The sequence below is a fragment of the Salvelinus namaycush genome, chromosome 34 (assembly GCF_016432855.1).
Source record: "Salvelinus namaycush isolate Seneca chromosome 34, SaNama_1.0, whole genome shotgun sequence".
In the NCBI taxonomy this organism is placed as follows: Eukaryota; Metazoa; Chordata; class Actinopteri; order Salmoniformes; family Salmonidae; genus Salvelinus; species Salvelinus namaycush.
Window position 1 is genome coordinate 30,357,244 of NC_052340.1, and position 14,828 is coordinate 30,372,071.

The 14,828-nt window shown below is 42.7% G+C and overlaps 1 protein-coding gene across 1 annotated transcript; it reads right to left on the minus strand.

Annotated features, from left to right (window-relative positions):
* Positions 1 to 7,084: 7,084 nt before the first annotated feature.
* On the minus strand, positions 7,085 to 8,300 carry LOC120029103 (potassium voltage-gated channel subfamily E member 4-like). The gene is made up of 2 exons (XM_038974404.1): positions 8,237 to 8,300; positions 7,085 to 7,986 (listed from the first exon to the last, which is right to left on the minus strand). Exon 2 carries the CDS (start codon positions 7,942 to 7,944, stop codon positions 7,417 to 7,419), a length of 528 nt encoding a protein of 175 aa, XP_038830332.1. The 5' UTR covers positions 7,945 to 7,986; positions 8,237 to 8,300; the 3' UTR covers positions 7,085 to 7,416.
* Between the last annotated feature and the right edge of the window lie 6,528 nt (positions 8,301 to 14,828).

The window sequence follows — 14,828 nt, forward strand, 5'->3', positions numbered from 1 at the left end:
TCTAGCTAACGTACAATCATTGGGAAAAAAATTCACGATCTACGAGGAAGATTAAACTACCAACGGGACAATCAAAACTGTAATATCTTACGCTTCACGGAGTCGTGGCTGAACGACGACATCATCAACATACAGCCGGCTGGTTATACGCTGTATCAGCAGGATAGAACTGCGGCGTCTGGTAATGCATATATGTAAACAACAGCTGGTGCACAATATCAAAGGAAGTCTCTAGGTTTTGCTCGCCTGAAGTAGAGTATCTCATTATAAGCTGTAGACCACACTATCTACCTAGAGAGTTTTCATCTGTATTTTTCGTAGCTGTCTACATACCACTACAGACCGATGCTGGCACTAAGACCACACTCAATGAGCTGTATTCCGCCATAAGCAAACAGGAAAATGCTCATCCAGAGGCGGCGCTCCTAGTGGCCGGGGACTTTAATGCAGGGAAACTTAAATCTGTTTTTACCAAATTTCTATCTATGTGCAACTAGAGGGAGAACACTCTAGACTACCTTTACTCCACACACAGAGACGCATACAATCTCTCCCTCGCACTCCATTTGACAAATCTGACCATAATTCTATCCTCCTGATTCCTGCTTACAAGCAAAAATTAAAGCAGGAAGTACCAGTGACTCAGTCAATAAAAAAGGGGTCAGATGAAGCAGATGCTAAGCTACAGGACTGTTTTGCTAGCACAGACTGGAATATGTTCATGGATTCTTCCGGTGGCATTGAGGAGTACACCACATCAGTCATTGGCTTCATCAATAAATGCATTCGATGACGTCGTCCCCAAAGTGACTGTACGTACATACCCCAACCAGAAGCCATGGATTACAGGCAACATCCGCACTGAGCTAAAGGCTAGAACTGCCACTTTCAAGGAGCGGGACTCTAACCCAGAAGCTTATAATACATCCCACTATGCCCTCCGACGAACCATCAGACAGGCAAAGTGTCAATACAGGACTAAGATCAAATTGTACTACACCGGCTCCGATGCTCGTCGGATGTGAGAGGGCTTGCAAACCATTACAGACTAGAAAGAGAAACACAGCCAGGGAGCTGCCCAGTGACACAAGCCTACCAGATGAGCTAAACTACTTCTATGCTCGCTTCGAGGCAAATAACACTGAAACATGCATGAGAGCACCAGCTATTCTGGACGACTGTGTGTTTATGCTCTCTGCAGCCAATGTGAGTTCGACCTTTAAACAGGTCAACGTTCACAAGGCCGCAGGGCCAGACAGATTACCAGGACGTGTACTGTGAGCATGCGCTGACCAACTGGAAAGTGTCTTCACTGACATTTTCAACCTCTCCCTGTAATACCAACATGTTTTAAGCAGACCACCATAGTTCCTGTGCCCAAGAACACTAAGGTAACCTGCTTAAATGACTACCGACCCGTAGCACTCATGTCTGTAGCCATGAAGTGCTTTGAAAGGCTGGTCATAGCTCACATTAACACCATTATTGTCACGAATCCCGCTTCCTGAGTCTGTTTTTGCCTGTGTTCTGTCCTGGAGTGTTTTTCCGGTGTCCTGGAACGCACCCTGTCTGGTTGCCGGGCGACGTAGCTAGTTGGGAGATCTCGGATTACCCGCACCTGTATCCCATCAGCTATCTGCACACCTGGTCCTGATCATCACCCCTCCACTTCATAAGCTCTGACCTGACATCCATTCCCTGCCGGATCGTTAGCCATGAACAGTATGTTGTGCCAGCGTATCAGCCTCCAGTTTGATAGAGTTTGTTTTGTTGTTTTGTACGTCTTGCTTGCCTTGAACTTACCTCCGTTTGTTCTGTCTACAGTCATTCACCCGGAACACTCACCCCATCCCTGCCTGGTCGTCGGTGTCTTCTGTTACTCCCTTGGATCTGCCTATTCACTCCCATCAACTCACCTCCGCTGCCCGCTCCGCCACCTGGATCATTCTACCTCTACGTTTAAACTTGTAAATAAATACTCACCTTCGTCCTACTCTCCTTGTCCTGGTCTGCTTCTGGGTTCTAATTTAGAAAACCGTGACAATTATCCCAGAAACCCTAAACCCACTCCAATTTGCATACCGCCCCAACAGATCCACAGATGATGCAATCTCTATTGCACTCCACACTGCCCTTTCCCACCTGGACAAAAGGAACACCTATGTGAGAACGCTATTTGTTGACTACAGTTCAGCGTTCAACACCGTGGTGCCCTCAAAGCTCATCAATAAGCTAAGGACCCTGGGACTGAACACCTCCCTCTGCAACTGGATCCTGAACTTCCTGACGGGCCTCCCCCAGGTGGTAAGGGTAGGTAACAACACATCTGCCACGCTGATCCTCAACACAGGGGTCCCTCAGGGGTGCGTGCTCAGTCCCCTCCTGTACTCCCTGATCACTCATGACTGCACGGCCAGGCACGACACCAACACCATCATTAAGTTTGCTGATGACACAATAGTGGTAGTGCGTACGGCTCAGTACATCACTTAGGCCAAGCTTCCTGCCATCCAGGACCTCTATACCAGGCTGTGTCAGAGGAAGGCACTAAAAATTGTCAAAGACTCCAGCCACCCTAGTCATAGACTGTTCTCTCTGCTACCGCACGGCAAGCGGTACCGGAGCGCCAAGTCTAGGTCCAAGAGGCTTCTTAACAGCTTCTACCCCCAAGCCGTAAGACTCCTGAACGTCTAATCAAATGGCTACCCAGACTATTTGATTTGCCGCCCCCACCCCTCTTTTACGCTGCTGCTACTCTCTGTTATTATCTATGCATAGTCACTTTAATAACTCTACCTACATGTACATATTACCTCAATTACCTCGACTAACCGGTGCCCCCGTACATTGACTCTGTACCTGTACCCCCTGTATATAGTCTCGCTATTGTTATTTTCCTCTGCTCTTTAAATACTCCTTACTTTTATTTCATATTCTATTTATATTTTTTTAACTGAATTGTTGGTTAGGGGCTTGTAAATAAGCATTTCACTGTAAGGTCTACACCTGTTGTTTTCGGCGCATGTGACTAATAAAATTTGATTTGAAGTTAGCCACCGCCTTCTGCCTAGGTCGCCATTGAAATGCTCATTAGAAAAAGGGTGAGATTGGCTCCTCTGTTGTTTGTTGACACGACTGCTATCTATTTGAATGTAATGCAAATGTGATTTATTCACAAACCTCAATTCATGACCATTAGCGTTTTTAAACCTCATCTTCTCCAGCTCTGGCAGCAAAAAGTCCTTTGGTCCTCAGTAGCAGAAATACAGCCTATGTCTGTGTTCTCACAGTTTCTGAGTAGTTCATTTCATATTGCTGATTGTACAACAAAACAGGATTATTGTTTTGATTCATGTATGATTTCCCTATTTCCAAGCCCTGGCTAACCACCTTGATGATTACAGTAATGTATTTAGCGGTCTTGGCAAGACTGACAGCATCTTCAAGGGAAAAAGCAGAAAGGTCATGAACCACATTTCCTTTTAAAAAAGCAGAGAGAAAAGAGCAAACATCAAATATTCCCCCCTCTCTGGCCCAATGCTGAAGATCGATCACTATTAATGATGGAAGAATTTCTGAATGATTACTCTCCCTGGTCTTTCCGCTGTAAGGAAAGTAAAAGCAATCACATTGATTTAATGATGTACAGTATTTACCTTCTGCCAGATCCATATACTCTGATGGAGGGGACTCTGTGTTGCCGTTAAAGAATTAACCACAATAACAGTCAACACATTTATTGGCCAATTATGGAAAAAACTGTGACTCAACATCTAGGAGTGTGTCAATAGTTTGACTCATAATTGCAAGCTGAAATAGTTCACATTTTAGACAGTTTGGGAGGAAGATATTGAGTGGCTAAAAGAACAATAGACAGAGAAAAAAGGTGAAAGGACTCAAAATTAGTGACTCATTTAGACTTTATTCATTGTGTACAGTATATGTGGGGCAGAGTGCAGGACGCAAGAGGACGCAGGCAGGACTCACCCTCCTCAGCTCCCACTGACGGAGGATGCTATTTAGACACATCCTGTTGTATTATACTGCTACGCATTGTCTCTCTCGCTCTCGCTCTCTCTCTCTGTTACTCTCTCTCTCTTAATCTCTCCCTCCCTCTCTCTCTCATTCACTCACACTCTCTCTCTCTCTTACTCACACTCACGCTCTCTCTTGCTCACTCTGTGTGTCACTCTCTCCATTTCTGTGTGTCACTCTCTCCATTTCTCTCTCCCCCTATCTCTCATTTTTCTCTTTCTATCCTCCTCTCTATTGTTTTGGTCTCTTTCTGTCTCATTCTTTCCATTTCACACACTGCAGCTCCTACACTGAACAAAAATATAAACACAACATAGACAAAAATGCTGTGCACAAATTTGTTTACATCCCTATTAGTGAGCATTTCTCCTTAGCCAAGATAATCCATCCACCTGACAGGTGTGGAATATCAATAAGATGATTAAACATCATCATCATTACACAGGTGCACCTTGTGCTGGGAACAAAAAAAGGGCCACTCTAAAATGTGCAGTTTGTCACACAACACAATGCTACAGATGTCTCAAGTTTTGAGGAAGTACGCAATTGGCATGCTGACTGTAAGAATGTCCACCAGAGCTGTTGCCAGGTAATTCAATGTTCATTTATCTACCATAAGCCGTCGTTTTAGGGAATTTGGCAGTACGTTTAACTGGCCTCAAAACCGCAGACCACATGCATGGCGTTGTGTGGGCGAGCGGTTTGCTGATGTCAATGGTGGCGGTGGGGTTATGGTATGGGCAGCATAATCTGCGGAAAACTAACATTTTATCTATGGAAATTTGAATGCACATAGATACCGTGATGAGATCCTGAGGCCCGTTGTCGTGCCATTCATCTGCCTCCATCACCTCATGTTTCAGCATGATAATGCACGGCCCTACACTACCGTTCAAAGGTTTGGGGTCACTTAAGAATGTCCTTGTTTTTGAAAGAAAACCACATTTTTGTCCATTAAAATAACATCAAATTGAACCAAAATTGTCTTCTTGCTCAAATTTCTGATCAATTTGATGTCATTTTGATGTACAAAAAATGTGCTTTTCTTTAAAAAACAAGGACATTTCTAAGTGACACCAAACTTTTGAACGGTAGTGTATGTCGCAAGGATCTGTACACAATTCCTGAAAGCTGAAAATGTCCCAGTTCTTTCATGGCCTGCATACTCACCAGACGTTACCCATAGATCATGTTTGGTATTCTCTGTGTATGGCAGCGTGTTCCAGTTCCCGCCAATATCCAGCAACTTCACAGCCATTGAAGAGGAATGGGACAACATTCCACAGGCCACAATCAACAGCCTGATCACCTCTATGCAAAGGAGATACAGTGTGTCGCGCTGCATGAGGCAAATGGTGGTCACACCAGATAATGACTGGCTTTCTGATCCACGCCCCTAACTTTTTTTTAAAGGTATCTGTGACCAACAGATGCATATCTGTATTCCCAGTCATGTGAAATCCATAGATTAAGGCCAAATTAATATATTTCAATTGACTGATTTCCTTATATGAACTGCAACTCTGTAAAATCTTTTAAATTGTTGCATGTTGCATTAATATTTTTGTTCAGTATATAAAATTATCTACAAGCAGTGAGCGTGGTAAACTATATTTTCGTTCAGTATAGTTCCACCTTGATGTCCGGCTCTTTCTTTCACCAACCCTATCTCTCTGGTTGGCCCTTATTAATAAGACATGAGCCCAACCATTCCTACAGCTGTAGTTCTACTTTATGGTGCACACTGATGTGTCTACACTATCAATCATTTGTGGAATAGCATGAAGTAGACAATAGCATTAATCCTGCCTCAACTTCCTTGTGTTTAATGTATGAATTGTACCCAAAATTGAACTATTTCACATTAATAATTCAGTTACGTTTAAGGTGCTCAGGAAATAGGATTTAGTATGCCTCAACTTGCTTTTGTGATTTGTATCTATGTCAACTTAACCTGAGAAAGATAGAGACAGAGAGAGAGAGAGAGGGAGAGAGATAAAGAAAAAGAGAGATAAAGAGAGAGAGAGATAAAGAAAGAGAGAGATAAAGAGAGAGAGAGAGATAAAGAAAGAGAGAGAGAGAAATAGAGAGGACGGGAGAACTCATGACCACATACACACAGAGCTTATTGCTTGAGAAAGATAAGACTCCTTATTGAGGCCTACGACCCAGACAGGGGCCATTACATTCTAAATAGCATCATAAAATACATTCCTTTTCTTTCATAATATTGTTTTACCTAACTTTGGTTTGGCATGTTGTCAATGGAGTGAGTTGTGAGCATTATGGCCTGCAGCTAGGCTGATATGGTAAGGTGTGTGGATGGGTGGGTGGGTGGGTGGGTGGTAGCCTGGGAGTAGTAGTATTATTGTCATAGCAATAAGGAGAAATCCCATCATACTCTGAGCTCATTTCTCAGGATTACTATCAGATGGGAAGGTCTCCAGTGGGTGGGATGGTTTGGGCTAATCTTACTGCATGATGACTTGTCAGATACAGGTTGCAGGTCCAATCTCCGAGCCGACTAGGTGAAAAATCAGCCGATGTCCCTTATTAACACTGATTGCTCCTCTAAGTGGCTCTGGATAAGAGTCTGCTTAATGAAAGAAATGTAAATAAGTCAAAATCAATAATCGCTAACTGCCTGAAAAAATTGGTTCTAATTTGATCAATTAGTATGTCAACACTTCAGAACAAGACAATTAAAGGACAGGATGGGGTGGCAGGTAGCTTAGTGGTTGGGCCAGTAACCAAAAGGGCACTGGTTTGAATCCCTGAGCTGACTAGGTGAAAAATCTGTCAATGTGCACTTGAACAAGGCACTTAACCCAATTGCTCATGTAAGCCACTCTGGATAAGAGCTGCTAAATGACTAACATGTAAATGATGATTCTACTGAAATCACTAGTGTGCCTCCGGAACAGGTAGTGTAAAACTACTGCAGCACTGCCCCCTTCTGGAGAAAAACTAGATATTGCAACCTCCCTTTGATTTAAAAAAGAAAGGATAAACTTTTTTCAACATAAAAACATTTATTTCCCTAGAAGAGTTGAGAAGAACCATATCTCTCAAACAGAGCATAGTTTTTTATCTTCAATTTACACAACAACCCCAAGTAAACCTACATAGACATGAACACTGCACAGTGGAAACCTTAGGCTACATTGAAGAGGGTTTCGTTACAAAAAATATATTTCAAGTGGGTTCCAGGTACGTTTCAATGCTCAGAACCGGATGGTTAAAGAGCACTTGTTCCATATGTCGAGCTAAACTTTATTTACCAGTCATTCATTTCTCCACTTATTTCCTATATGACGTAGAGGGATGGAAAGTCTACAGTTTTGTTGCGTTTATTTCCAGTATCATCATCTGTTCTGAGCGTCACAGTTCCTCTCGGAGTATCTGTATCTCCGCGAAGTCGTCGAGAGAGCTGCCCTTCAGGGTCTCGTCCGGTACCTCCGCCGTACCGCTGTCCGACTCCTCCTCGATGGCGAGGCGCACGTCGGCGGAGGAGCACAGTGAACTGACGCTGCTTTGCTCAATGGAGCACAGGGCGCAGGCCAGAGGGGAGCTCAGGACCCTTCCTTCATAGAGGCCCTGGCTCCCCGCGGAGAAGGGAAGCGACACCTGGAACGAGGGCATGGTGATGCTGTGCTTCTTTTGCCGCGCGCCCCATTCCCGCTGCTCCTCCTCGTGCACCAGACGCCTAAAAACATTCGACCTTCTCTTCTCCCGCCTTTTGGAGCGAACGTAGCCCAGCATTATACCAACGAGGAAGACCCCATAAAAGGAGATTACTATGAAAATGTACACGTATGCGTTGCCGTTGCTTTTGTCAGTTTGGGATGCGTCATTAGCCCTCTGCAGGGGAAGAAGTTGGGACGTTGTAAAGTTGTCTGACCTCTCCATCCTCAGTGGAGTTTATGAAGTGGAGTTTATGAAGGAAGTTTCCTTGAAAAACAGAAACATTACAGAGGTTAGGATCTTAATTTGATTCTTTGCCCAAACTTTTACGCACATCTTTACGCACACTCACGCACACATTTAAGCATATAATTTCTCAATTGCAGGCTATACGAATTATTTTATTAATCGTATAAAAGTATGCCTATTTATCCAAATACATTTTTTATTAGACAAAACTTAGTGAACAATGGCTAAAGCCTATTGTTACTAATGATACACTACTTGTCCAACTTACCGAGCAACAGAGCTGTGGGACATGTGGACCCAGCTGTATGATCCGTGTCCTCGTGTGTGTACGCCTCTCGAATTTAATAACAGGATATCCAAGTGCATGGGAATATTTATATAGCGATCTTGGGATGTCTATAATCACGTGCACTCTGTGGTCGAGAGGCAAGTTTTGGCCCAATGTCAAATTTTGAGTCGACAGAGCCCAGACACAAATGTGACAAACAATGGTTATCCGATTTTCGAACGCTATGTTCCAATTCTGTCAAGTTACTAAAGTGACTTTTCATTTTCTGATAGAATATGATATTTAACAGCTTTTTTTAATGAATTGATCCAAAATAATTTTCCATCGACATGCATTCGTGAGTTAATGGGTGTGCAATGCTTCAACTCTAGCACACCAATCCTGTTAAAATTGCACATCCCAATATTGCGAAAATATATATTTCCCGGATGTTGAAAACAGGTTAATTTTCAGTTCTGAAAGATATTTCAAATACTTTTTGGTCATTGGCCAAATTGAATTGTCAATAAAGTTCAACATTATATCACAAAAACCCTTTTTTAATCTATTTAATATTGGAAGAAGGAGCCAACTGAAGACTTCAATATAGAATATTTATAATTGCTATTATTTGTCAATTGCACATAAGCTTTTTACACAGTCTTACAACTTGCAGCAATGATGTTCAAAGTGATATAACCTAAACAATAAACCAACAGAAGACTTCAACTACAATAACATTCTCAGTAACGGTTACAGAAATATATATTTATCTTTCTATGATTGTGATATGTTGTTTATCTATCTTAGTTGAATGCTCTGACTGTAAGTTGCTTTGGATAAGAACGTCTGCTGAATGACTAAAATGCAAATGTAAAAACGTACATTTGCAAAACATGCTGGGTATTATGCTAATGAGCTAACAAATAAACATTTCGTCCCGGACCAAATCTGAACAATGTTCTGGCTAAATCCAGGCCGGATCTGACCCGACAAAATCTGAACCAAACATAGATTTGATTGTTTCAGATTTGGTCTGGTCTGGACAAAAATCAACGTCCATGGATGTTGAAATCAAGGCCGATCCAGACCACACCCACCCACACCCACATCCAAAAAGACATCCAATCCGGACAGGACCAGAAAAAGACGTCCGATGGACGTTGATCTGTGCTTAGAGGACTATTACTACACATTCACTTACAGGTTAAATGTTCTTATACACCTCTGCTGTACACCTCTAATTGCCCCCCATCTTTCTTCTGAGCTCGTGCTGCTAGGTGACCTAAACCGAGATATGCTTAACACCCAGGCCATCCTACAATCTAAGCTTGATGCCCTCAATCCCACACAAATGATCTATGAACCTACCAGGTACAACCCCAAATCCGTAAACATGGGCACCCTCATAGATATCATCCTAACCAACTCGCCCTCCAAATACACCTCTGCTGTTTTCCGCGGCAGCCTTTCTAATCGACCTGGCCCAGGTATCCTGGAAGGATATTGACCTCATCCCGTCAATAGAGAATGCCTGGTTATTCTTTAAAAGTGCTTTCCTCACCATCTTAAATAAGCATGCCACATTCAAAAAAGGTAGAACCAGGAACAGATATAGCCCTTGGTTCTCTCCAGACCTGACTGCCCTTGACCAGCACAAAAACATAATGTAACATAATGTGGCGTTCTGCATTAGCATCGAATAGCCCCCATGATATGCAACTTTTCAGGGAAGTTAGTAACAAATATACTCAGGCAGTTAGGAAAGCTAAGGCTAGCTTTTTCAAGCAGAAATTTGCATCCTGTAGCACAAACTCAAAAAAGTTCTGGGACACTGTAAAGTCCATGGAGAATAAGAGCACCTCCTCCCAGCTGCCCACTGCACTGAGGCTAGGAAACACTGTCACCACCGATAAATCCACTATAATTGAGAATTTCATTAAGCATTTTTCTATGGCTGGCCATGCTTACCACCTGGCTACCCCTACCCTGATCAACAGCCCTCCACCCCCCACAGCAACTCTCCCAAGCCTCCCCCATTTCTCCTTCACCCAAATCCAGATAGCTGATGTTCTGAAAGAGCTGCAAAATCTGGATCCCTACAAATCAGCCGGGCTAGACAATTTGGACCCTCTCTTTCTAAAATTATCTGCCCAAAATTGTTGCAACCCCTATTACTAGCCTGTTCAACCTCTCTTTTGTATCGTCTGAGATTCCCATAGATTGGAAAGCAGCCACGGTCATCCCCCTCTTCAAAGGGGGAAACACTCTAGACCCAAACTGCTACAGACCTATATCTATCCTACCCTGCCTTTCTAAGGTCTTCGAAAGCCAAGTTAACAAACAGATTACTGACCATTTCGAATATCACTGTACCTTCTCCGGTATGCAATCTGGTTTCAGAGCTGGTCATGGGTGCACCTCAGCCACGCTCAAGGTCCTAAATGATATCATAACCGCCATCGATAAGAGACATTACTGTGCAGCCGTATTCATTAACCTGGCCAAGGCCTTCGACTCTGTCAATCACCACATTCTCATCGGCAGAATCAACAGCCTTGGTTTCTGAAATGATTGCCTCACCTGGTTCACCAACTACTTCTCTGATAGAGTTCAGTGTGTCAAATCGGAGGGCCTGTTGTCCGGACCTCTGGCAGTCTCTATGGGGGTGCCACAGGGTTAAATTCTCGGGCCGACTCTCTTCTCTGTATACATCAATGATGTCTCTCTTGCTGCTGGTGATACTTTGATCCACCTCTACACAGACGACACCATTCTGTATACCTCTGGCCCTTCTTAGGACACTGTGTTAATAACAAACCTCCAAACGAGCTTCAATGCCATACAACTCTCCTTCCGTGGCCTCCAACTGCTCTTAAATGCAAGTAAAACTAAATGCATGCTCTTCAACCGATCGCTGCCCGCACCTGCCCGCACGTCCAGCATCACTACTCTGGACGGTTCTGACTTAGAATATGTGGACAACTACAAATACCTAGGTGTCTGGTTAGACTGTAAACTATCCTTCCAGACTCACATTAAACATCTCCAATCCAAAATTAATTCTGGAATCGGCTTCCTATTTCGCAACAAAGCATCCTTCACTCATGCTGCCAAACATACCCTCGTAAAACTGACCATCATACCGATTCTCGACTTCGGCGAAGTCATTTACAAAATAGCCTCCAACACCCTACTCAACAAATTGGATGCAGTCTATCACAGTGCCATCCGCTTTGACACCAAAGCCCCATATACTACCCACCACTGCGACCTGTACGCTCTCGTTGGCTGGCCCTCGCTTCATACCCGTCGCCAAACCCACTGGCTCCAGGTCATCTACAAGTCTCTGCTAGGTAAAGCCCCGCCTTATCTCAGCTCACTGGTCACCATAGCAGCACCCACCCGTAGCATGCGCTCCAGCAGGTATATCTCACTCAGGTATATCTCACTGGTCACCCCCAAAGCCAATTCTTCCTTTGGCCGCCTCTCCTTCCAGTTCTCTGCTGCCAATGACTGGAACGAACTGCAATAATCACTAAATCTGGAGACTCTTATCTCCCTCACTAGCTTTAAGCACCAGCTGTCAGAGCAGCTCACACATCACTGCACCTGTACGTAGCCCATCTGCAAATAGCCCATCCAACTACCTCATCCCCATTCTGTATTTATTTATTTATCTTGCTCCTTTGCACCCCAGTATCTCTAGTTGCACATTCATCTTCTGCACATTCTACCATTCCAGTGTTTAATTGGTATATTGTAATTACTTCGCCACCATGGCCTATTTATTGCCTTACCTCCCTTATCCTACCTCATTTGCACATGCTGTATATAGACTTTTTCTACTGTATTATTGACTGTATGTTTGTTTATTCCATGTGTAACTCTGTGTTGTTGTATGTGTCGAACTGCTTTGCTTTATCTTGGCCAGGTCGCAGTTGCAAATGAGAACATGATCTCAACTAGCCTACCTGGTTAAATAGAGGTGAAATAAAAATAAAAATAAATTATTACAGATAATTAAGCAGAGTTTAAAACCACTTAAGCAACAAATTATCTAGGATAGTGCTAACGGGAGGGGTTTTGAAATTTGAGCCTCAAATTAATAGGTTATGACGAATGACGATGGTGGGCACGGTTGTTTAGTTTGATTAGCCTGATCCCTTTTGAGCTTATTGGATAAATTAAGTTAAAAGAGTTTGTTGTAGCTTACAGTTCAAACAGAACTTTCTCACGTAATTATCATCATCATAACCACCTGACGGTACGTCACCAATCACTGCTTTATTATGGGTCTAATTGTAATGGACGACATAATGGACATCAGATTTTTAATTAAGACAGCCCAATTTCTCAATTTGCACTCAAATAACTCAGGACAGCACTGATAGACCAAACACAATCTTTATTTACTTCTTCATTTAATAATTTCCAAGGCAAATTAAAAATAAATACAATTGATGCACTTATGTTACAAGGCAGATTCCCCAGACAAGTAGGGAGGAGTTCCTAAACGGGTCTATATTATCTAGCTTCAATAGATTTAACATAGGCCTATACATATACATAATTCCTTCTCCCCTCATATACAGTATGTACAGTATACAGGAAAACATCAGAAAGGCATGTTATTCTGGGTGACAGTAACACAAACTGTCAAGAAACGATATCTTTCATTACTGTGTACAGCATTGTTATTCAAATATTTCCTATGCGTAGTTATCCACCTGAAATCACAAGAAAAGGCAACAGGTGTCATGTGTGGAATGGTGTTCTACAGAGGAATGTTTGTACCATTTAGGAAAGCTTTAGGCTATCTTTTGCTGTGATGTATCACATACAACAACATACAAGGAATGGCTTTTTCAAGTGCGAGAACACAGCATGCATGCGCGCGCACGCACACACGCACGCACGCACGCACGCACGCACGCACGCACACACACACACACACACACACACACACACACACACAAATAAATGCTGAAGCTGTGCTCTTAACTAAATTCTCAAAATTCTTAACTGTCGTACGGAAGTGTTTTGTGTGCATCTCTTCTTGTCATCGGTCAAGTAATCCCACCTTAGTTTGGTCCAAATGTTATATTATCATATGTCATACTGTGTACTTCAAGCATGACAGTGGTTCTAGAACGACAGCTCTTACATTAGCAAGTGAATGTGTGGTTAATGTAAGTGCACACCTATAACAGAGTACAAATATGTTTTCTACCACTGAAAGAAATTGGTATTCACCAATCTACATCTTTCTTACAAACATTATGATTTTATGACAAGAGTATTATTAATTGGCATTATCATAAGTAATAATAATAATATTAATGATAGAAATGGCAAGGGAAGAGTTCTGAAATATATACAGTACCAGTCAAAAGTTTGGACACACCTACTCATTCAAGAGTTTTTCTTTATTTTACTATTTTCTACATTGTAGAATAATAGTGAAGACATCAAAACTATGAAATAACACATATGGAATCATGTAGTAACTAAAAAACTGTTAAACAAATTAAAATCTATTTTATATTTGAGATTCTTCAAAGTAGCCACCCTTTGCCTTGATGACAGCTTTGCACACTCTTGGCATTCTCTCATCCAGCTTCATGAGGTAGTCACCTGGAATGCATTTCAGTTAACAGGTGTGCCTTGTTAAATGTTAATTTGTGGAATTTCTTTCCTTCTTCATGCGTTTGAGCCAATCAGTTGTGTTGTGACAAGGTAGGATTGGTATAGAGAAGATAGCCCTATTTGGTAAAAGACCAAGTCCATATTATGGCAAGAACAGCTCAAATAAGTAAAGAGAAACGACAGTCCATCATTGCTTTAGACATGAAGGTCAGTCAATCCGGAAAATTTAAAGAACTTTGAAAGTTTCTTCAAGTGCAGTCGCAAAAACCATCAAGCGCTATGATGAAACTGGCTTTCATGAGGACCGCCACAGGAAAAGAAGACCCAGAGTTACCTCTGCTGCAGAGGATAAATTCATTAGAGTTACCAGCCTCAGATTGCAGCCCAAATAAATGCTTCACAGATTTCAAGCAAACAGACACATCTCAACATCAACTGTTCAGAGGAGACTGCGTGGATCGGGCCTTCATGGTTGAATTGCTACAAAGAAACCACTACTTAAGGACACCAGTAAGAAGAAGAGATTAGCTTGGGCCAATAAACACAAGCAATGGACATTAGACCAGTGGAAATCCGTCCTTTGGTCTGATGAGTCCAAACTTGAGATTTTTGGTTCCAACCGCCGTGTCTTTGTTAGATGCAGAGTAGGTGAACGGATGATCTCTGCATGTGTGGTTCCCCCCGTGAAACATGGAGGAGGAGGTGTGATGGTGTGGGGGTGCTTTGCTGGTGACACTGTCAGTGATTTATTTAGAATTCAAGGCACATTTAACCAACATGGCTACCACAGCATTACACCATCCCATCTGGAGCGATACTCCATCCCATCTGGTTTGTGTTTAGTAGGACCATCAGTTGTTTTTCAACAGGACAATGACCCATCACACCTCCAGGCTGTGTAAGGGCTATTTGACCAAGAAGGAGCATGATGGATTGTTGCATC